The sequence below is a fragment of the Chelonia mydas genome, chromosome 3, assembly GCF_015237465.2.
Source record: "Chelonia mydas isolate rCheMyd1 chromosome 3, rCheMyd1.pri.v2, whole genome shotgun sequence".
Classification (NCBI taxonomy): Eukaryota; Metazoa; Chordata; order Testudines; family Cheloniidae; genus Chelonia; species Chelonia mydas.
In genome coordinates this window covers 164,230,871-164,255,154 of record NC_057851.1, presented here as the reverse complement: position 1 = coordinate 164,255,154, position 24,284 = coordinate 164,230,871, and the positions used below count along the sequence as shown (strand labels likewise).

The following is a 24,284-nucleotide window of genomic DNA, read 5'->3' as shown; positions in this document are numbered from 1 at the left end:
AACTGTTCCTTGTGTTTTCTGTCCCTGTCTAACAAAGGGCCTGATTTGAGAACTGCAAGGAAAACTGAGAACCATTCCAAAGGAAAAACACCAAAATTTATAAAGAGGAGGAAACATTTTTGGAAGACAAAAGGCAGATTTTGAGAGAAGGATTTGAAGTTCACTTACATACCACCTGCTGTGCTACAGGTTTATTCTGGCAATCTTTTCTTTTTAGAAATTCAGACATGGCTGTGATCCTATGTCTTCTTTAATTAAATAACTTATTCATACATATACAAAAAGATAATGTTTTTGGAAATTCTGCATCCAAACCAAAGCTGGAATCTATATGCCAAACACCATGATCGAAAATCCTAAGGTATCTATTTTTTTTTTTTTAAAAAAAAGTCTACTAGTTTTCTCATCCTTGCAGAAAAACCAGAGCACAATTCCATCCTGATCACAGTGAAAGGGTATTTTAAAGTGAAGACAGCTGTGGAGTAACCTATACCTCACAGATGTTGGATGTCTGGGAAGTTTTCTTGGTGATTCTATTGCTGAACACAATGCTTAGCCAAACTATTTTATAAAAGGATGCAAACAACATATAAGCAAGTCATAAAACCATCTTCATTTTGTTACAGGATGAATCTAGGTGAAAAGCATCATGTAACTAGGCTTTATTCTTTGCCTTGTTGTCACAAATTAGAATAGATTTCAACTCAATTCATGTGAGTTGAAAATACTCACTACCTCCCTGGATCAGGCCCTAGTCTTTATGCCCTCCTATGAATGTTTACTTTATTCGGGCTCCAAACCGAAGCGTTTTGCTGGATCAGGGCCTTAGGATTCAATTATATCTTCTGCCAGGCCCAACCACAGTGGCAAGGAGGCACACCACCCAGGTGGAAAGAGGTATTATGTTACTGAAAACCACGTTTTCTGTGTGCTGTGAGGGAAGGGTTGAGTCATCCAGGGGCAGAGTGAGGTGACATGGCATCACTCATGCTACACCAAGGTATTTTCCCTCCAAGGCTACTAGTACAGACAATTCCCCTCTCCTGCATTCCTTAGTCCTAGGAAGTAGTTTATGCCTCCATCATGTGAAGATGCACTGGAGGAGAAGAAAGGGCTACCTGTACCCCTTCCCCTGTATACTACATCCAGGCACGGGAGAGACGATTTAGTCCTTAATACCATATTGTTCCTTCTTTCAGCCACCTCATCACTTTAAGACAGGACTTCTGTGATAATGTAACAAGGCATAGCCAACTTGAGCACTTTGAGAGAAGAGATTAAAACTAATGATGTTTTTATGCTACCACATGACCTGTGGCTTATTAGCATATCTTCAAAAAATTACATGCACAGCATGAAAAACCTGGTCTATTAAATATATTATTTCATAATACAGTTGCATTATAAAAAGTACAGTAAGTCAGACTGTTCTGCAACCGTATTACTTGAAGCTGAAAACAACCCTTCTTTTGGAAATGTACTTATTCATCTTGGTTAAATCAAGACAATCACAGATATACTTTTTCCCAAATCTTTGGCTGTATTGCAATGGTTGTTTCAATCTGTAATCTCCAACTAAACATTTCCTATCCATGGATTAACAATATATTTACCGACTTGTGTCTTTTAACAGTATTTATCCAACATAACAAAATAAACTGCAATTTGTTATACTTTTTTTACAAAACATTTTATAAATATTTTTACAAAATGTATACAAAGCAATTTCAAGTGAGACATACTATACAAATGAAGGTATTTAAGCAAATAAAGTCCATACCACATTGACAATAAGTGACACATCCTCTTTAAGTGAAGTCAGTCTGTAAGGCCTCCCTAGTCTAAGAGATAAATTATGCTAAACTCTTCAAAGTTAAAATATTTTTTTTGTAATTGCCAGTTTAAAATTTATTTTAACCTTAGGCAGTATTCAAGAACATTGGAAATCATTACGCTGATCCAGCAAAGCATTTTAGCATGTGCTTAAAATCAGGCATGTGTTAAAGTACTTCACTGGATCAGATTCCAATTCACACTTTATTAAAACAATATTTCATATATAAGAATATTCTGTTTACTGCATTACCAAGTATAAGTATTCCTAAAGTAGAATTCAAATGAATGAATAACAGAACACTAATGATCCAACAGCAAGTTTGCTGGCCTTTGCTCAATGGATTCCGGACATAAGATGTTTGGACAAACCTTTGTCTGACCTAATCAACAATGTTAAAAAACATGTCTTAATCATTATTTGTCACTATCTATAATTCACTGCCCAGGAAAAATAAATTTACATAGTGGACACAACATTTTGTTATTTAGGTTATATATTTGCTGTACAGATGCTTGAAAGCTAATACGCCTTTTGAGATGGTACCAAGAGCGACAGGATCCATAAATGTGCACCTTTTTCTCATAAGATGAAAATTAAACTAATTTACATTGCTGATATAACTTACAGCCTTCCTTTCTAGACTGCTCATACTGGCTGAAATTGAATGAATTATAAGATACATAATCCGCAGGATACACAGCCATCATTATCTTTATGAAATTTCAAAGGCAATCGGCAAAGACTATACTGTCAGTCTCATTAACTAGAAAATAGCTAATTGCCTAAGAGTCTACTGTAATGATGCCCAGTTAGAAATTTAAAACTGGCAATACCATGTTATTATTTTAAATGTTTTACATGACACTTGGGAATCTTGGATTTTGACAAATTTAAAATTGGCACAAATTTTTTAAAATGGCAATTAATAATGTACAAAATATTTATATTTCCATTCACATTGAAGGGGAACTGAACCTTAATTATATGTTAAATATTGTTATCTTTCTCAGGTTGACTAGATTTGGTTTTCTTATGTTATCACATAGTGGACTGCAGCTCAACAAAATGAGGTGCATTATAATTTCGTGCTGTCAAAAGCCCAAGGGCCAAATTCTGCTCTCTTTTGCACTTGTGCAAATGATAGCAAAACCTGGCCTTTTGTTTTCTTTCCTGGCAGTTCTGGCAATCTGACTGACAACCACAGTTTGTCACAATGAATCTCTAGATTATGATAATGGCAATCAGCAAGTTTTGAAACATGGCTGTTTATTTTTGTGAGCAACAGGGCGGAAGACAGAAGGAAAGAGAGATAGACAGCATGCCTTAGAAACCACAACAGCTCTACCCTTCTGAGCAGACATACATGCTAGATTCATCTCGGTAATGGCAGAACACTTATGTGCACAACAGCACTAATGACCAAAGTAAACTATTAAAAAAGAAGCATGGACCATAAAAGGGAAAAGTCACATATTAAAAATAAATAAATAAAATAACAAGCTTCTATTCTTGTCAACACGAACACCAGCCAAATCAAACCACGCAGGGGTTTCCTTTGGCTCTAAAATGTGAATTAATAATTATACAAGTTTGGATATGTTTTAACAATGGGATAGTTGATTAACTTTGGTCTGTACATATTTTGGTAGTTATGACTGCTGCTGTGGATGACTAATATTCTCTGACAGCAAGAAGCAGAAACAAGCAACAACACTGGCCTTTAAATTTCTCAGATTAAGGCTAATGTCCCCTCAAAGTATAAACTACTAATTTAATAACACAGTTTTCAAATAAAAGTGCTTTTGACACTTGGTCTTAGAAAAAAAAAAAAAAAAAACATTTATACCACTTCAGAAAGACTTAGGTTGACTATATCCAATTATAAAATGCAAAACCTTCTCCTCAAGAGTTAACATATATATGTATTTATATATATAAATTCATGGCTCTATCATGACCTCCTCCTGTACACTTTGCCACTTATTAGCTTCTGTTCTTCTTTCCTTAGTCTAGTATATATTATTTCACATCATACCGTTGTGACTAACATTATACAGTATCATTCCACAGACTAAATTCACCCACTACAGATACACTCATGTACTACTTTCTGCCCAGTGACAACAGAAAAGCACTTAAAATATGAAGCCCTATAAACGTACCGATGACATCCTTCCAACTTAAAATCCTAGAGCAGATGGATTTAGTAATAAATCAGACAGACAATCATTTCTGAATAGCGGTACAATGGGTATTTAACCACGAGGTTTTCCTGGAAAAAAATAAAATAAAATCTAGTGATTTATGGAAGGGGGAAAATTGTTGCTTCCATTTGTCTTAACGTTTTCTTGAATAAATCTGCCTTTTCATATGACTGTGATTGTCAGTATATTACCTTATTACCTAGGGCCTAGTGAACTGCAATCTCATTAAATTGCAGTGTTAAACAATTACCATAAGCACTATCATTATAATACTTGAAATGTGTAGGCCCCAACAGACTGCATTCTAACAAGGATTAACTTTACTGGATATCTCACTGTAATCACAATGAGTATTGCTCTCAAACACAGAACAGAATCTAGTTTAGAAAGATTAACCTTGGACATATGTCAGGCTGTACTTGTGGTGTCATTCACATTTGCTTCTACTAAGAGAAACATAACTTGTCCATGGTACTGTAACTATTAACACTCTAAGATACTATTTACAGCTGCTTCTAAAATAGAGTCCGTTTCTACAACACCTTCACTGTGATCGGGAATAAATTTTTCCAGACAGTTTTCTTGTGAAGCAATTGGTGAAAAGTTTGGAAAGTCTAATTCTACAGAGCCACTGCCAGTAGCCTCACTTTGTGGCGGTCTCCCAGTTTTTTTCAGTTCCAAAATGTTTTTGAATGTAGTTTCTAAACTCTTACTGAGGAGCAAATCCTGCTGGGGTTCACCCAAGCCTTTCATGTTGTCAGGATGTAAAACCTCATTCTTTGGAAAGCTCCTCTGAGTTTTGTCTTGGAGGGAGTTATTACATATTACCTCTGAGTGAGATTCAACTGTATTCCTTGACATTTTATGTGTACCATGATTAGCTCTTGACAAGGTTTTTGACAAGTCTTCAGAATTTGAAGAATTTTCATTGGTCTTGGCAAGATCTTTATCAGCCAATTTCTCTTCAGAGACAGCCATGTATTGACTGTCAGGAGAACAGCTAGCCTTCTCAAACTTTAAAGCTTTAGTAAGGCTTTCCGTTTTTTTAGTAGAAATTTTTCCTTCTTGTTGTGTCATAATGTTGTTAGGCACTAAATGAAGTTTGTCGTGATTTGTAGACTCTGCTGTGCTGGATTTTGATCGGTCTCTGGTTTGGATCTTGGTAGGCTGACTGTGAGAAGTCAAAGTTTTACTACACTGATGATCACTTTCACTGGACTGTGCTTCATCAGCAGTTTCATCAAATTGTTTAGAGGAACAACAAAAATCAGCCAGATAACCATCTGAAAATTAAAAACAAACATATTAGTTTGGAGTTAATAAATATCAAAGACAGTAAATGTAAAGAAGTGCTAAACAGAACAAGCATTCGACCGTGATTGAGCATTAAAACCCATGATCAAAGAGAAGTTATTTGCTCACATTGCCCTCTCTTGTTTGAAAACGCCTCTAGTATTTACTGCCCATTTATTGGACTATAAGAATATGACTTTAATGGAATCATAAGCACATGGTTAAATATTTTGCTGGATCAGGGCCTAATACCTGAGATTTTGATGTAATTAACCAGTGGGCAAATTAAGTATAGTTCACTGTACTCCCAGATAAAGCCAGATACAAGCTGGACAAATTATGTCTGATGGGAAGTTTGAGTGTCTGGAATAGTCTCAGACTTCCCCCTTGACTCTTTCTATCGTTGTTCTGAGCCTTACATGTATTGGCTGTTCCAGGATTCTGAAGCTCTTCTGTCCCTGCTGAAAGTTTCTGAGTAAATGGGGGATGTGCTGTTTTCTATGACAAATATCTGGTTTAATGGTGATCAGTGTAGCCAAGATGTAACTGTACTATTCTTTTAAGAACATATTATTTATTTCTAGTGAAAGTAAAACATGAAAAAGAGATGGTTATAAGAACAGAACTCCAGGGAATACAGCAGGGATTGAGATATGTGTGTTCTCAGGTAATGGAAATACACACAAGGAATGTGCACTCATCTTATTATGACTATGGATTCTGCTTTTTATTTGCTAAGCACTGTATATAATCCTGTTAGAGCTGGGCAGAAAACCCAGTAATTCTGTTTCATGGAGGATTTCAAGATTTTGAAATTTGGTTTCATTCCAGTTCAGAATGAAAACCAAAAATTTTGAAATTGTCTGCCAAATGGAATTACCATTCTCTGCTCAGGTCTACTAGAAGCCCTAGCAGGATGCCCCGGAGCAAGGGATCCTGGAAATCCCGGCTGCCAAAGAGCCATGAACCTGGGACCCTCAGGCCCAGGGCTTCCAGGTCTGGTTTCTGGTGGAATTTTTTTCAAAAATCTACATAATACAGCAGAACACTTCTATTTCAACAAATCGGAAAATTCTGACACATATTTTACTGAAATTTTTCCAAGCATTTCTAAAGGCTACTGAGAATTATACTCAAAATAGGCAGTTTGAGTACAAGCTCATTTTCTGTATAATGAATACATAACCAACATTTTGCTGCTCGGGTATATGGCATCAGGATATAAAGCATACTAAAAAACATTTTTCATTTGAATAAAAACCAACTACGTTCCACATGAACAAAAGATACTAAAAAGTGAAATTTTCTTACATTTCTGGAGAGAGTTAAATCAACATATGAACAATGAATAAGAAGATAAACTTGTTTGAAGACCTTACACTTACTAAAGGTATGCTAACAGGTAAGTTAGGGATAAGATTGCCTGCTTTACACACAGACCTGAGTAGGAAATGGTGTGGAGCTACACTGCCTCTGGGGGAATACCAGGAGAGACTGTGCCAGACTTTCCCATTATGCAGATTGCTCCCCCAGTGATGGTTGGTGCACATTGTTTCCCTAGTTCACCAACTCCACTCTAAGGGGTAATGCAGAGGGGAGTCGGGGCCATGGCCCCACCTCTTCTCTGCCCCCTTTTGGGCAATTTGTTTCTCATGAGGAGGAAGAGACTAGAAGTTCCTGATCACAGGGGCCCTAGTGTGATTGGGCCTTACACGAGCTACTCTGGGAAGGAGGAGAGAGGGAAGCTTCTTGTGAATCTCCCTTATACCCAGGCAAGAGCTGCTCATCTAAATCTAGTGCTAAAATATTAAAAATATAAGAACACCCATTTCTGTACCATTTGTTTCCTTATTAAATCAATGTTACATTTCACAGCATCATGCATAAGAAATACATTTTTACTGCAAAGGAAGAAAAACAGTTTTGTGGGGAGGGATTTTGTTTTGCCTTCCACTTTATGCTATATATTAACAATATTATTTCCTGATTTCCCTACTTCTGGTGGAGGATTCCTTGGAAGACTGGAGAACTAGCCATATTAGGACAACAATTTGCTTGTACGTTATGTCCCTTTCGCCTATCCTCCATATGTTTTGCCTATTTAGACTATAAACTCTTTAAGGTGGGAAACAGTCTTATTCTTTTTGTGAGGCACCTAGCACACTTTAAGCAGTTGGGAAATAAGTAGAATTAATAAAGCTAGAGGACTGAAATCTGGGCAAGTAATTGGAGAAGGGATTTTTAGCCACATTGTTCAAAACTCTGTTTCTATTTGAAAACCTTTTAACTCAAACTTGTAAAAGAAGCCCACTACTCTTTCAACTGAAGGGCAAAACAGCTCCCACTCCAGGTATTTAGTCCTACTAATCCCCTGGCAAAAAACAAAAAAGATGCAGTTGTATTTCTAAGGTAAAAATAAGCAACAAAGCCTTTTAAAAAAAATCCTTTTAGCCCTTCTTTATAGATAATAAAGAAGCAAAAAGAACAATTTTTGTTATTGTTCCTTTGCAGGTCTCCATTAAATGCTAAATTGATAGCCACTTGCTTCACAAGTTTACAGTGTAAGGAGGCCAAGGGACCAAACAGAAAGGGATCATCTATATTTGCAAAAAACTGAATTTTCCTCCCAAATCTGCCCAAATTCTGCTAAGGAGTTTTAGTTTTTTTCTCCCTCCCTGTTCTTACATTTAATATTACATAACAGAGTAAGACGCTAGAAGAGTTATTAACAAAATATCTAAACCAATTGTCTTTGCTGCTTGACCAGCTTTATAATAAATCCACAAATTGCTGCATGCTGAGGTGCGGGCAGGATCATATACGTTTTACCTGATAGCGATACAAGGACCCATATCCTACACCTCCTACTCCATTAAGTAAGGTTTGCAAAATAAGGCACCAAAGCATTTGCAAGCATCCTAACTATGTGAATACAATATCTAAAAGAATACCAAAAACAACGAGGAGTCCTTGTGGCACTTTAGAGATAAAAGGACTCCTTGTTGTTTTTGCTGATACAGAGTAACACGGCTACCTCTCTAAAAGAATACCATTTCATCGAATATTTGATTGTCCTAATATTTGTATTTTACATTCTCTGAATGTCCTTTAAGATGAACAGAGCATCAGGATGCAACAGGAACATGCACATACATATACTACACAAGTGCATTTGTTGAATGTTTCTGATTTTGTCTGTCAGCAGTGAAACAGTCAACAGTGCTGGAATGTAAGTGGTCACTGGGCTCCAAAAGTAACACTTCATTAAGTGAATGAGGGAATTCACATTCTCTCAGTATTATTGTATCTAGCTGGCTGCAGATTCAAAGGTCCTGTCCACAGAAGCAACAACATGATTGTTGCTAACAGGGTTCTTGCATGGTTTCCCACCAGTGCAGCCATTATTTTTTCCCTGAGAACAACTTTCACTTTACAAAGTCTCTCGATGTTAAGCATGTCAACTTAGGTTCTTGAAGCTGAAGGTATGATTTCACCATAAGCCATTAATTCTGAAGCAGAAACCAATGGTTTCAAAGAGGAACTGCACTTAAAATCAATAGCTCGGTTTGGCCCTAATATTTTTAGCATCTGGAAGATTATGCAAATAGTTTTCTACTTCACAGTGCTGAAGTTAAACATTTCTTACCAGGATCCACTAGTGCAAGGCGCTTATCCCGGGACAGAGATGCCCTTTCTTCCTGGTTAAACATCCTGTCAATCATAACCATTTCTGCAGAGGGATTTATCCGCTGCAAAAGAGAATTCCTAGAAGTTACTTCATATGTTCATATAAAAAAACAATCCCGCCACAGCTTTGGAGCATGAGAGGATGGATTTTAAATAAAAATTTAGGGTTTTTTTCTTTTTGTATTCCACTAGTATTAACTTTTTTGGGCAGGGACTGTCTTTTATTGTGTTTGTACAGTGCCTAGCACAATGGGGTCCCAATCTTGATTGGGGCCTCCAGGCACTATTGGAATACAAAATAATAAATAACTGCATTTTATTTGTTAAAGCTTTGTATAATTATATTGATTCACTGTTACAACAAAGAATAATGTTTCAAGATGGGCTACATTATTTATCATTCACATTTGCAGTTTATTATCTAGCATGAAACAACTTTGTTAGAAAATACACTCATGAAGAGCCCATACTGTAGCATTTATTAACACACTTCTGTTGCCCATCCCCCACCCCACCCCTTTTTTTTTTTTTTTTTTTTTTAAGTTAACTCTCTGGTGCTGACAGCTCTGCTGCATCCATTGCTTACAATGAGATTAAGCCAGGAAAAATCCATCACCAAGCACTAGAGGATTAACCCACTGCCTGCTACATTACATCCCATACAATTAAATCCAACACCATGGCCCACTGTTCCAAACAGCATTTCCTTTCCAATGTTACAGAATCTGAATGACTGTATAATGATTCAAAATATAAAGGATAGATTTTTTTATATTAACCTACTCTTTTTGCATGCACAATTATTTCCCAATATATGTGATGTCAGTCAGAGAGCTGTCTAATCAGATAGTCAGATGCCTAAATGATGTCAACTGTACCTACAATTATTTGTGTCCATAAAACTCAGGATAACATAAAAGAGACTGTACTGAAACCCACACTATTTTAAAAAGACTTTAAAGCTCACCAAGCCTGAAACAACTATGAGGATGCCCTGATATTCACACAATAGATCCCAACATTATTATTTACATAAATTATAGCAGTTTTTCCTTTTTATAGCACTTTTATTGTAAGCCTGTTTTCATATGCTTCTTACTCTCTGGGAAAGTTATAACTGTGCTGCATATTTTGCTATCAAGATGCAGCGACATCTGCCTTGCCTTCACTAGGATTTAACAAGGGTTAGTTTAACACAAATTTAAAAACTTTTTGTTTTTACTAGTGAAGACAAGGCCAGATGAGAGCATTTATGCACCTTCTTAACTTTAAGAATGTGAGTAGCAACGTCAGTGGGACTACTCACACAGTTAAAGTTAGAACATTCTTAAGCGCTTTGCTGTATTAGGCTTAGGTGACTTGTCCAAAGTCACATAGGGTATATCTACACTGCAATTAGACACCCACGGCTGGCCCGTGCCAGCTGACTCAGGCTTGCATGGCTTGGGTTGCATTGCAGTTTCACTGCAGTGTTGACTTCCAGGCTCAGGCTGGAGCCTGTGCTCTAGGATCCTGCAAGGTGGGAGGGTCTGAGAGCTCGGGCAGCAGTTCGAGCCTGGAAGTCTACACTGCAATGAAACAGCCCTGCAGCACAGTCCAGCCATGGGTTTTTAACTACAGTGTAGACATACCCATACAGAATGTCCATGGCAGAGCTATGAATAAAGTCGAGGTGCATAGTAAAGAGTCCTCAATGAGGAAAACATAGTTAAGATTGAATAAAATTTGTTTTAGAAATAAAGAACCTCCAATCCATAGAAAATAGCATACTGCTTATGTACAGTATATCTTTCCTCTCATCAATTTAGTCCTCAATCTGGCAATCTGAACCACACAGGTAGACCCACTGACTTTGATGAGATTCTGAGGGCATAAATATTTGCCTGCATTGGGGCCTTAGGAAAGTATTAAATATAGCAATCCTGAAACACAGAGTCAAGCATGCATATATATGTAGACATCCACACATATTGATTTCACTTATTAAACATTCAAATAAATGCACAATTATTACATTCTGTCTAGATGAGAGAATATGTAACTATTTCAATTTGATATTATGCAAGGGGGTTTTTGGGTAAAGAAATCACATTGCACATTACAACAAACAAACAAACGAACAAGTGCAGATACAAGCACTTGCTAACATGCTTATCTCTGGAGATCTACACCTTAGAACCTCACACTGAAATGAACAATTTCAACGTGAGATCATTTCAACAAATAAAGATATGGAGCATCAGAAATAACCACACAGTAACATACCCCTACCTGAAAATCAGCACATTTGATTCCAACGTATTATTCTGAAATAAACACTGCTATGTTTATTTCACTGTGCAGATAATCCAGCTATATGAATACTCACTTGTGTGTATCTGGATAACTATACTCCTTGGATACCTAGCAGCAAGGAAAATTACTTTCCCATTGGCTTAACTTTATTTCCCAACAGTATTTTTATTTAAAAAAGAAATATTTCCAAATATTTATTGAGTCTCATTGAGAACTAAAACTAACCAATTTTTATGCTTACATCCCACATTAAATAAATGCATGTCTGGTGAAAATCCAGAAACCCACCTATAGCTTGTGAGGGGCAAGTAATAACCGCTCCACTACTACTATTTCAGATTATGGCACAGTATAGAGTTTTCTGCCTTTCAGTACCCCCAGCTGGACATTGGATAAACATAGATCCAGAGGCCCTATCCACACCACCACAAAATGATCCCCTCCATGCTGAACAATTCAGAGCCAAGCAAAGCACACATCTCTGGAATGCATGAGGAGCAGAGAGTCACACGTTTGGGGCTACTGTGGCACTTAATGTGAAGGACCTTGAGCAGGCTCTGTGCATATTTTCGCTAGCTTCTTTTTCCCAACCGTAACATCATTTTTATCTTTGCTTTTGTACCGACTTACATTTATTGTTGGGAAACTGATATTACTGGCACATTGAGAAGCAAACAAAGTTCTTTTTAGGGCTGTCGATTAATCGCAGTTAGCTCATGTGATTAACTCAAAAACAATTAATCACACTGTGAAACAGAATACCAATTGAAATTTATTAAATATAGTAACTCCTCGCTTAACGTTGTACTTAGTTCCTGAAAAATACGACATTAAGCAAAATGATGTTAAGCTATTCCAATTTCCCCACACGAATTAATGTAAATAGGGGGGATTAGGTTCCCGGTAAATTTTTTTCACCAGACAAAGGACTATATTATATATATGTATACACAGTATAAGTTTTAAACAAACAATTTAATACTGTATACAGCAATGATGATTGTGAAGCTTGGTTGAGGTGCTGGAGTCAGAGGGTGGAATATTTCCCAGGGAATGCCTTCCTGCTAAATGATGAACTAGAACTCAACTGAGCCCTCTAGGGTTAACACATCGTTGCTAATGTAGCCTCATACTCCACAAGGCAGCACAAATGGAAGGAGGGACGACAGCATGGCAGACAGTGACACACACACACACACACACACACACAGAGAGTGTGTGTGTGTGTGTGGCGCATTGCCCCTTTAAGTGCACTGATCCTTCTCTAAGTACACTGCCTTTTTAATAAATCAGGAAGTTGAGACAGCAGCTGCTGCCTCCATGTCCGTCCGTCTCCCCCCCCCCCCGCCCCACTCTATGGAGATAGGGTAAGAGCAGGGGGGAGGGAGACACCCTAATATTAGCCCCCCCCACCCCACCCCGCCCAGCAAGCAGGAGGCTCCCAGGAGCAGCTCCAAGGCAAAGGGCCGGAACAGCACATGGCAGTGGGAGGAGGGACAGCTGAACTGCCAGCAATTGAGAGCCTGCTGGGCGGCTGCCACACAGGGAACTTAGGGGAACGGGGAGCTGATAGGGGGGCTGCCGGTCCACCCTGGTTCCAAGCCCCCACCAGCTAGCTCCAACGGGCTGCTCTTTCTACAAGCAGTGGACAAAGCAGGCGGCTGCCAAACAACGTTTTAAGGGATCACTGCGCAACTTTAAACGAGCATGTTCCCTAATTGATCGGCAACAAACAACCGGGACAACTAAGTGAGGAGTTACTGTATTTTTGGATGTTTTTCTACATTTTCAAATATATCAATTTCAGTTACAACACAGAATACAAAGTGTACAGTGGTCACTTTATATTATTTTTATTACTAATATCTGCACTTTAAAAATGATAAAAGAAATAGTATTTTTCAATTCACCTCATACAAGTACTGTAGTGCAATCTCTTTATCATGAAAGTGCAACTTACAAATGTAGGATTTTTTGTTAAATAACTGTACTCAAAAACAAAACAATTAAACTGTATAGAGCCTACAACTCCACTCATTCCTACTTCTTGTTCAGCCAATCGCTCAGAGAAACAAGTTTGTTTACATTTGCAGGAGATAATGCTGCCCGCCTCTTAATTACAATGTCCTTGGAAAGTGAGAACAGGCATTCACGTGGCACTGTTGTAGCTGGCGTCACAAAATATTTATATGCCAGATGCGCTAAAGATTCATATGCCTCTTCATGCTTCGGCCATCGTTCCAGAGGACATGCTTCCGTGTTGATGACGCTCGTTAAAAAAATAATGTGTTAATTAAATTTGTGACTGAGATCCTTGGGGAAGAACGGTGTTTTACCCGCATTCTGCCATATATTTCATAGCAGTCTCAGATGATGACCCAGCACATGTTGTTCGTTTAAAAACACTTCCATTGAAATTTGACAAAATGCAAAGAAGATAACTAATGTGAAATTTCTAAAAATAGCTACAGCACTCAACCCAAGGTTTAACAATCTAAAGTGCCTTCCAAAATCTGAGAGGGACGAGGCGTGGAGCATGCTTTCAGAAGTCTTAAAAGAGCAACACTCTGATGCGGAAACTACAGAACCCAAAACACCAAAAACGAAAATCAACCTTCTGCTGGTGGCATCTGACTCATGATGATGAAAATGAACATGCTTTGGTCCACACTGCTTTGGATAGTTATCAAGCAGAACCCATGCTCAGCATGGGCGCATGTCCTCTGGAACAGTGGTTGAAGCATCAAGGCATATATGAATCTTTAGCGCATCTGGCATGTAAATATCTTGTGACGCCGGCTACAACAGTGCCATGCAAATGCCTGTTCTTACTTTCAGGTGACATTGTAAACAAGAAGCGGGCAGCATTATGTTCTGCAAATGAAAACAAATCTGTTTGTCTGAGCCAGGGGTCGCCAACCTTCAGCACGCGGCCCATCAGGTAATCCGCTGGCAGGCCGAGAGACATTTTGTTTACGTTCACCGTCCACAGGCACAGCCCCTTGCAACTCCCAGTGGCTGCGGTTCGTCGTTCCCAGTCAATGGGAGCTGCGGGGAGTGGCGGCCAGTTCGGCCACTGGGAGCTGCTGGTGGCCGTGCCTGCAGACGGCGAACATAAACAAAATGTCTCGCGGCCCGCCAGCGGATTACCTGATGGGCCGCATGCTGAAGGTTGCTGACCCCTGGTCTGAGCGACTGGCTGAACAAGAAATGGGACTGATTGGACTTATAGGTAGTGTTCCCTCTAAATTTTCCCATGCATGTGCGGAACGCACTTTGTCATGTGCACCAATATGAAGGTGATGTGTGACACTTTACCTCCATATTGGTGCACATAAAATTCATGCAGCAGGGTGGCCGAGGGGTCCGGAGTGCAGGAGGGCGGGGGCAGAGGGTTGGAGTGCGGGGGGTGAGGGCTCCAGCTGGGGGTGCAGGCTCCAGGGTGGCACCGGAGATGAGGGGTTTGGGGTGCAAGCTGCCCAGGGGCTATGGTGGGGAGAGAGGATTCCCCCCAGCTCTCTCTCCCCACCGCAGTTCTGGGCCTGGGGCCGCAGGATAGACGCCTCTACCTTGGCCACCACAGATCTGGGGCTGGGCTGGGGCCAGGGGAGGGGTGCCCCTCCCCTGTCTGCAGCAGGTCTGGGCCAGGCTGAGTTGGGGCCAGGGGAGGGTAGCCTCTCCCCCAGCCGCAGCAGGTCCGGGGCTGGGGGAGAGGCATCTCTCCCCGCCGCAGCCCTGAGCACCTGCGCGTCGCTTAATAGGCTGCTGCACGGCCACGCAGCTTAGAGTGAACTTAGCTTGTAGGCGCTAAAGTTTTACATTTTTTTTGTTTTTGAGTGCAGGTTTTTTCTGTACATAATTCTACATTTGTAAGTTCAACTTTCATGATAAAGAGATTGCACTACGGTACTTGTATTAGGTGAATTGAAAAGTACTATTTCTTTTGTTTTTTACAGTGCAAATATTTATAATAAAAATAAATATAAAGTGAGCACTGTACACACTTTGTATTCTGTGTTGTAACTGAAATCAATATATTTGAAAATATAGAAAACATCCAAAAATATTTAAAGAAATGGTATTCTATTGTTGCTTAACAGCGCGATGAATCAAGATTACTTTTTTAATCGTGCAATGAATCGCAATTAATTTTTTTAATCGCTTGACAGCCCTAGTTCTTTTTATGAATGGGTATTTTTAAATATACTATATATAAGATATATGAGCTAGCTCACCCCGTCCTGTGGAAAAAAAAATATACAGGGCAACGCTTAGTGGATTAGTTCTTCTAGAGCAGTGGTTCTCAACCAGGGATCCGGGATCCCCTAGGGGGCCGCAAGTAGTTTTCAGGGGGTCCTCCAAGCACAGCCAGCATTAGACTCACTGGGGCCGAGGGCAGGAAGCCGAAGTCCCACCGCATGGGGCTGAAGCCTGGGGCCGAAGCCTGGGGCCCTGAGCCCTGCCACCCGGGGTTCAAGCCAAAGCCGGAGTAACTTAGCTTCAGAGGGACCCGTATGGCATGGGGCCCCAGGTAACTGCCCTGCTTGCTAACCCCTAACACTGGCCCTGACTTTTATATATGCAGAAAACCAGTTGTTGTGCCACAGGTGGGCCGTGGAGTTTTTATAGCAGGGGGGCTCAGAAAGAAAAAATTAGAAAAAAGACAGTTACCTTTTCTGTAACTGGTGTTCTTTGAGATGTGTTGCTCATGTCTATTCCACAATAGGTGTGCGTGCTTGCCAAGTGCACTGGTGCAGGAAGTTATTCCCCCGAGCAGCATCTGTAGGGCAGAGCGCCCCCCCGCGACCTCTGGAGCGGCGCCTGCCTGGCGCGGTATAAGGAGGGCTGCACTCCCCCCACCTTCAGTTCCTTCTTGCCGGACAACTCCGACAGAGGGGCAGGAGGGTGGGATGTGGAATAGACATGAACAACACATCTCGAAGAACACCAGTTACAGAAAAGGTAACTCTCTTTTCTTCTTCGAGTGATTGCTCATGTGTATTCCACAATAGGTGATTCCAAGCTATATCTGTTGGAGGTGGGTAAGAGTTGACAAGTTCTCGGGACGGAGTACCGCCCTGCCGAACCCGGCATCGACCCTGGCCTGGATGACGATCGCATAGTGCGAGGTGAATGTGTGAACCGAAGACCACGTGGCGACCCTACAAATGTCCTGGATGGGGATGTGGGCCACGAAGGCAGCTGACGAGGCCTGCGCCTGAGTCAAGTGTGCCCTCACAATGGGCGGCAGGGGAACCCCTGCCAGCTCATAACAGGAACGGATGCATGAAGTGATCCACTTAGAAAGCCACTGAGTGGAAATCGGCTGACACTTTGCAATGAACAGTTGCAAAGACTTTCTGAACGGCTTGGTCCACTCGAGGTAGAAAGCCAGAGCTCGCCTCATGTCGAGCGTGTGGAGATGGCGTTCCTCACTAGTCGCGTGAAGCTTGGGGCAGAGGATTGGCAGAAAAATGTCCTGACCCATGTGGTAGGCGGAGACCACCTTTGGGAGGAACGCGGGGTGTGGGTGGAGCTGGACCTTGTCCTTATGAAAAACCATATATGGTGGTTTGGAGGTTAGGGCCCTGAGCTCCGAGACCTGCCTGGCCGATGTGATAGCTACCAGGAAGGTCACCTTCCAAGAGAGGTGAGACCAGGAACACATGGCCAGTGGTTCAAACGGGGCCCCCGTGAGACAAGCCAGCACCAGTATCTGAATACCCATCCGGGTATACAGGTCCCACTGTGGAACCGGGGGCTTGGAATATGGGTAGAGACGGTCCAAACCCTTAAGGAACTGGCCGGTCATAGCATGGGAAAACACCGTGTGCCCTTGCACCGGGGGATGAAAGGCCGATATGGCTGCCAAGTGTACCCTGATTGATGAGGGCACCAGTCCCTGGGCCCTCAGGTGGAGGAGGTAATCAAGGATAGGCTGGATCGGGGCGGCCATCAGGGAAACACCCTGGCCTATGCCCACCTTGAAAACCGAGACCACTTCGCCACATAGGAGCAGCGAGTGGAGGGCCGTCAACTTTCGGAGGAGGATGCGCTGAACCTGTTCCGAGCATGTCCTTTCCTTTCCACCTAACCACTGAGCAGCCACGCCCTGAGGTGAAGCGTTGCTAGGTTGGGATGGAGGAGGTGGCCCTGGTCCTGAAAGAGCAGGTCCGGGAGAAGCGGCAACTGCCATGGCGGAGCTACCACCAGCCCCGAGAGGGTCCTGTACCAGTGCTGCCTGGGCCACACCAGGGCAACGAGGAGAACCCTGGCCTTGTCCATCTTTATTTTCTTCAGGGCCCTGCTGATCAGAGGGAATGGGGGAAAGGCGTAGAGGAGCTGGCCTGACCATGACAGCAGGGTAAAGGCATCAGAGATAGCGCTCCTCCCTAGGCCCCCCCCCAGAGCAGAACCGGGGGCACTGTCGGCTCTGCTGGGTCTCAAATAGGTCCACCTAGGGAGTACCCCACCTTCGGAAGAGCTGGTGCGCCACTTCCAAGTGAAGAGACCACTCGTGCTGAGAGGAAAAATCTCTGCTCAAGAGATCTGCCTTCACATTCCAGGCGCTTGGCAGATGGAAGGCTTTTAGGTAGATGTCGTGGGCTACACAGAAGACTCACAGACTGAGGGCTTCGTGGCAGAGGATCGGGCCCCGCCTTGCCTGTTGATATAGAACACTGAGGCCGTGTTGTCCATGAGGACCCTGACTACCTTGCCCTCCAGGTGCAAGTGGAAGGCCATACACGCCTGTCGCACCGCCCTGAGTTCCTCAATGTTTATATGAAGGGGTAGGTCTTGCAGAGACCACAGGCCTTGGGTCTGAAAGTTCCCCACATGGGCCGCCCAACCCGGGTCCGACATGTCGGACACCAGCTCCAATGACAGGGCTGTCCCTGTCCCTGTTGATTGAGGTGGACCACCACCACGGGGAGGTGATCACCGAGTTCAGCACGGTGAGGACTTTGTCCATTCTGTCCGTGGCGTGGGAGAACTGTGGGGCGAGCCAGAGCTGGAGGGGCCTCATTCTGAGTCTGGCGTGACAGACCACATATGTGCACGCAGACACATGACGCAGCAGTTGCAGGCAAGCCCGGCTGTCATCACCGGGAACCTTGTGACCGAATCGATGAGCCCTTTCAAGGTCTCAAACCTGTCTGGTAGGAGAGAGGCCCTGGCCGACGTTGCGTCCAGTAGTGCCCCGATAAACTCTATGCGTTGGACCGAGACTAACGTGGACTTGGCGTTGTTTATCAACAGGCCCAGGGCAGTACATGTGGACAGGAGGAGCGCCACATGATCCCTCACCTGTGACCGGGAGGTGCCTTTGACTAGCCAGTCGTCCAGATATGGGAATATTTGGACCCCCTGACATCTGAGGTAGGGCACTACCACCGACATACTCTTTGTAAAGACCCTGGGGGCAGTGGAAAGACGAAATGGTCGGACCATGAATTGGTAGTGACTCTGTCCCATCTCGAAACGGAGGAAGCGTCTGTGCCCCTCGAATATGTGGATGTGGAAGTATGTGTCCTGTAGATCGAGGGTAGCATACCAGTCCCCGGGATCCAGGGATGGGATGATGGAGGCCAGGGAAACCATGTGGAACTTGAGTTTCACCATGTAGTGGTTCAGGCCTGGCAGGTCCATGATGGGCCTGAGCCCCCCTTTAGCCTTCGGGATAAGGAAATACTGGGAGTAATACCCCTCGCCCAGGAACTCCTTGGGCACCTCCTCTATAGCTCCTAGGTCCAGGAGCCGTCCCACCTCCTGCTCAAGCAGAGCCTCAAGAGAGGGGTCTCCCAGGAGGGACGGGGGCGGAGGGTGGTTGGGCAGGGAGGAGGTAAACTGAAGGGTGCAACCTCGGGAGATGGTATTGAGGACCCATCGGTCCGAGGTGAGCCGCGACCATTCTGGGAAGAAAGCACACAACCGATTGGAGAAAGGGAGCTTTATTGGGGGTAGGTCCCTGCTGAGAACTGGCAGGGTACCCCTGAGCGCCCCAACAAAAATGCCTTTTGCCCGCCTGCTTGACCTTAGAAGACTCAGGCTGGGGGGCAGGCTGGGATTGCCATTGCGGGCGCTTTCTATAGTCCCGCTGCTTTGTGTGGGTGGCCTCATACTTCGGAAGGGCAGCCTGGGCGGGAGCCTGCTGCGGCTTGAACTTGGGTTTTGCCGGAGGAGGGACAGAGGCCCAAGGTCTGGAAGTCGTGCGGGAGTCTTTCATGCCATGCAGCCCTGTGTCTGTTTCCTCAGCAAACAGAGCCTTCCCATCAAAAAGGAGATCCTGCATTGACAACTGCGCTTTGCTGGAGAGCCCAGACAGCAGAAGCCATGACGCCTGTCCCATGGACACCACTGAGGCCATGGACCGTGCGGCCACGTCTGCTGCATCCGAAGCGGCCTGCAGAGATGCCCTTGCAGCCGCCGCCCCTTCCTCCATGAGTGCCTTAAACTCCTTCTTATCACGCTCCTGGAGGGAGTCCTCAAACTTGGGGAGGGATTTCAAGAGGTTAAACTCGTAGCGACCCAGGAGAGCCTGATGGTTTGCTACTCGTAGCTGAAAGCTTGACAACAAATAAACTTTTCTCCCGAAAGTATCCAGCCTCCGAGTCTTTGTTCTTGGGGGTCGGGGCTGGTTGCTCCTGCCGCTCTCTGTGGTTGACCGATTCGACCACCAAGGAGTTGGGCACCGGGTGGGTATACAGATACTCGTGTCCCTTTGTGGGTACAAAGTACTTGCGCTCTGCCTTTTTAGAGATGGGAGCCAACGAGGCTGGAGTTTGCCACAGGGCATTTGAAATTCTTGCAACCCCTTCATGGAGCAGCAAGGCCACCTGCCCGGTGCTGAAGGGGACAGCACATTGAACAGGGAGTCTGAGGGCTCTTCCATCTCCTCAGCTTGGAGGTGGAGGCTCGCTGCCACTATTTTTAGGAGGTCTTGGTGGGCCCAGTAGTCCTTCTGCGGCATGGGGGGGGGCAGGGCCGCAATCAGCTCCACCGGACGGGGCAAGGCCGGTGCGGTGTTTGGTGTTGTCCAGCACCAGCGGATCTACCTCCTTGTCAGACTCCGGGCATGGTACCAAGGACAAAGGTCCCTCTGACCTTTTTTCTGGTGGTCTAAAGATGGACGCCGCCAGTGCTTCCGAGTCCCTGGCCACCAAGCAAGCCCCCACCAGGGGCCACGGTGCCCACTGGTATCACTGGGCCGGCCACGATGCTTGGTGCCATTGTGCTTGCCGAGGCACCGGCGGAGCCAGCTGTTCGGGCTAGCTAGCTTGGCTTGTAGACAAGCGGCTGTGAGGGGAGGCCAGCTAGCGTATGATCCGTTGCTACCTCTGGACCGGGAGTATCGGCGGTGCTGGGAGCTACGTCGGCCACAGAACCGCAATCTCAACGTGGAGGAGCGGCACAGACAGTAGTAGCTGCTCCGCGAAGGCCTTGATGGGCGGACCCGCGTCAGCGAGACGCCGGCGATTGACGCCCGGGGCTACGATGCCTTAGCAGAGACTTGGAACGGGAGTCCGAGCGGGAACGGCGTCGACAATCGAGCCGCAATTGACTGCGGTAACTCCTGCAAGACGAGGACCATTGGCGACGTCCGCCACGGTCCCGTCGATATTCATTCCGCGAAGACAAGCGGTGCTGTGAGTCCCGGTCGGACAGCATCCATCCCGACAGTCTGGCCAGCGTCAAGGGCGATCCACATGGACTGAGCCCTGAACAGTCGCTGGGCGGTGAGCGGTGTCAGGAACGTTCCCTTGACCGAGACCAGTACCGGGCCGGTGGTGACTGCGGTGATCCCAGCGGCGGCTTGCCTCTGGAATGTGGGGCCGACATCAGCGGAGCTCCGGGCACCAGCATGGACATGACATCCCTGGCTGCCTGGAGGGCTTTGGGCGTAGATGGCATCTGGACATCCGAAGAGGCCTGCTCCGAAGGGGCCGGGCTACTCTGCTCAACGTGAGTCGGAGGCCTAGGGCCTGATGGGGATCAAGGACTACCCGACATGGGCCTAGCCTCTGTCCCAGACTTCCCTTGGTGCCGTTGCAAAGAGGGAGTCTTTCCAGTCCTCTTGGCATGCCCCGTGGATGGGGAGCGGTGCCGGCTGGACGATGGTACTGGAGGGTCTCCGCGTATCGACGCCTCGGTGCCAGATACCAGTTCAGAGCGGCGTGCCAGGGTCGGGGCCAGCGCCAACTCCATCAGGATGGCCCAGAGCCTAATGTCCCTTTCTTTTTTAGTCCGGGGCTTGAAAGACTTGCAGATCTTGCACCTTTCGCTGATATGGGTTTCTCCCAAGCAGCGCAGACAATCTGCGTGCGGGTCGCTCCTTGGCACAGAACGCCTACAAGAGCCACATGACTTAAAGCCTGGGACGCGGGGCATGTCCTGGACCGGGCTCAATGACTAACTAAACTAACCGAATTAACTAACTGACTACAGGTACTACTGATCAAACGAAGAGTTCTATGGATGAGCTGCAGCAGAGCTGGAGCTGAGCAGTTCCGACGCACCTTCACTGGCAGCAAGAAGGAACTGAGGGTGGGGGGAGCGCAGCCCAGGGGTAGCAGGGGGGTGCCCCGCCCCCCCCCCACGGATACTGCTAGTGGAAAATCTTCAAGCACCGGTGCACATGGCGAGCACGCACACCTATTGTGGAATACACATGAGCAATCACTCGAAGAAAAACCCATTCTAGAATTCTCCTGGCATTATCCACCCTCTCTAACCCCTTCCCAAGCAGAGCCAATTTCACTTCTGAAAGCACAACTCCAGGCTCTGCTAGCCCCCAATGTCTGAGCAGTACAGTTGCAGAACCACTGCAGCTACCCAGTGGTAGCCACACAATACTTGTGAATACAGAGGGAAGTAATACAACTCTGAGATCACTCTGTTCTGCATCATTAAACCTGTTTTAATAATTCATTCCAATTTGCATTAACTGATCCATACATTTCACAAAAATAATTTTTTCTTGCTTATCAATCTTACCATTGCATCTTCTAGGAGCAAACATCTGTACTTATTTAGCATAGCTTGTGTCCTTTTCAGAAGCTGCGTGGCTACAGATTCAAATTCACTGTCCACTAAAAAGACACAGGGAATACATTTAGATAATGTTCTTCAAAAACTAGCACAGACTCGCGAAAGTGTCCTTTCTGTTTAGTCTTTCTGATTTACACAATCAATTTTTTCAGCACCCCATGTAATATTTAACTGCTTAAAAATTCTAATAAGCAGCAGCACAACTTTTATCATACCAAATTAAAACAAATTACCTTTTCTTAAATCCTCCTTGGTTGGCAGTGATCCCTGGCACACATGATATGAGAGGAGTCTCTGGACTGCATCATTTAATGATCTGAATTGACTTTTATCTGGTGTCACAGCATGTGCCTGCTCCTTCTGTAACTGCTGTAGAATACTAAAAGAAAAATGAATAATATCAATAATTAACATTTATTCTAATACAGCAAGGCTATATTACAGTTTACAAACTGACAGAGTGAAAGACGCAGAGGTCAGTAGAAATGTCTATTACAAAACTACAAATGAAAAAAAAGATGACTTACAAAGCTCCTTTTGTTAGCTGTTTAGCAGCAGGCCTCTTTTGTCCAACTGTATGAACATCCACCTGTATGAACATCCATAAATGTGACCTAGCATAAATGACTCCTGCTTTGCTCATGAATGAAGTAAGCAATGGGTAAAACTACGTATCTCATCTTACACAGCCCCCCAAAAAGAAACCTACTACATAGGTAGTAAACAACAATGCTAACAATTGAGTCCCACTACATAAAGAATAAAAAATGCTATGGAGTAACTAGGGGGTGTAGCCTTAGAGCACTTTTCTGATTGACTAGATATCAAGAGCAGAGCGCACAGTATTGAATTAGCAGACATACCTTCACTCAGATTGCTATATTGATTCATTCATATTTAGAAAATAGGAAAAGGTTTTGTTTTAAAAGCTTTTAAAACTGTAAAGAGGCTCCTGAAATATCTCTAAGGGGTTGGAAGACATTCCTCTTTCCTTCCTCCCACCAAAACAAACTTTTGGAAGATTAATGATTTTGTTTAGGGCAGGGATCAATGAGAATAACATGTAGGAGATTATTAATTAGTATTTCTACACTGTTCCTGGTTCCTTATCTTCATTAAAATTAAGAAAAACAGATTAACTGGAAAATGCTCCCTACCTGCACATGTTGTTGGACAGGAGATGATCCTACTACATTTTCCTGCTGTGACTGTGTTGTTCCTAAAGGTTGCTGGATGATTTTACTTCCAGAATCCTGTCCTATAAAAGTACACATTAAAAACAGTCTATTACTCATGATTCTTAAAACAAATCATCACAGAATATTTGAAGTCCTGTGCCTAATCCTTTACTTGATCTGAAAATTACATTTCGAGTGATGTTGAAACATAATATCTGCACAGAAGTATTCCTACCGCAGTCATGAAAGGAAATCAGTACATATAGTAAAATGGTACTCAGATACTACAGTGCTGAAAACTATAAAAATGTTTATAAATGAAGAAAATCAGTCTAAAATCTCTAAACACATCCATCCAAAATAAGAAAAAAGTCAAATATCATAAGCATCATCCCAAAAGGGATTTGTAAAAAGATAAATTGGAGTCTATCCAGCTTTTTACTAATAGTTCCCAAAAATTATAAACTCAAGAAACTGCAGCGCCATTAAAAGTTGTGAATGAGTAGCTAGATCACATACTCTTGTAGATTCAGACGGACAGCCTCCCACCTGATTGTCTTGCTGTATAATTTAGAGGAATTATCTCAGCCCCACACACCCACCACATGTAACACAAATAGTACTGTTACATTTTGCACAGAAACATTGTGTAGAACATGTACATTCATTGTAATATATTAAATCAAAATGGAACTAGAAGTCTAGTGATATTTCCTGTTGACTTAAGTCTACCTTAGAAAC

General features: G+C 43.7%; 1 protein-coding gene across 7 annotated transcripts in view; it reads right to left on the bottom strand.

Moving 5' to 3' along the window:
• Positions 1 to 383: 383 nt before the first annotated feature.
• Positions 384 to 24,284, bottom strand: part of BICRAL (BICRA like chromatin remodeling complex associated protein) — a 79,157-nt gene continuing 55,256 nt past the window's right edge. For all 7 annotated transcript variants that reach the window (XM_043543749.1, XM_027820494.3, XM_027820493.3 and 4 more), the window contains 6 exons: positions 23,523 to 23,623; positions 22,893 to 22,954; positions 22,599 to 22,744; positions 22,312 to 22,406; positions 8,981 to 9,083; positions 384 to 5,324 (listed from right to left, as the gene is read on the bottom strand). In XM_043543749.1, coding sequence (XP_043399684.1) covers positions 4,525 to 5,324; positions 8,981 to 9,083; positions 22,312 to 22,406; positions 22,599 to 22,744; positions 22,893 to 22,954; positions 23,523 to 23,623 — 1,307 coding nt within the window. In that variant the 3' untranslated portion in view covers positions 384 to 4,524. The remainder of the gene's footprint in view (positions 5,325 to 8,980; positions 9,084 to 22,311; positions 22,407 to 22,598; positions 22,745 to 22,892; positions 22,955 to 23,522; positions 23,624 to 24,284) is intronic.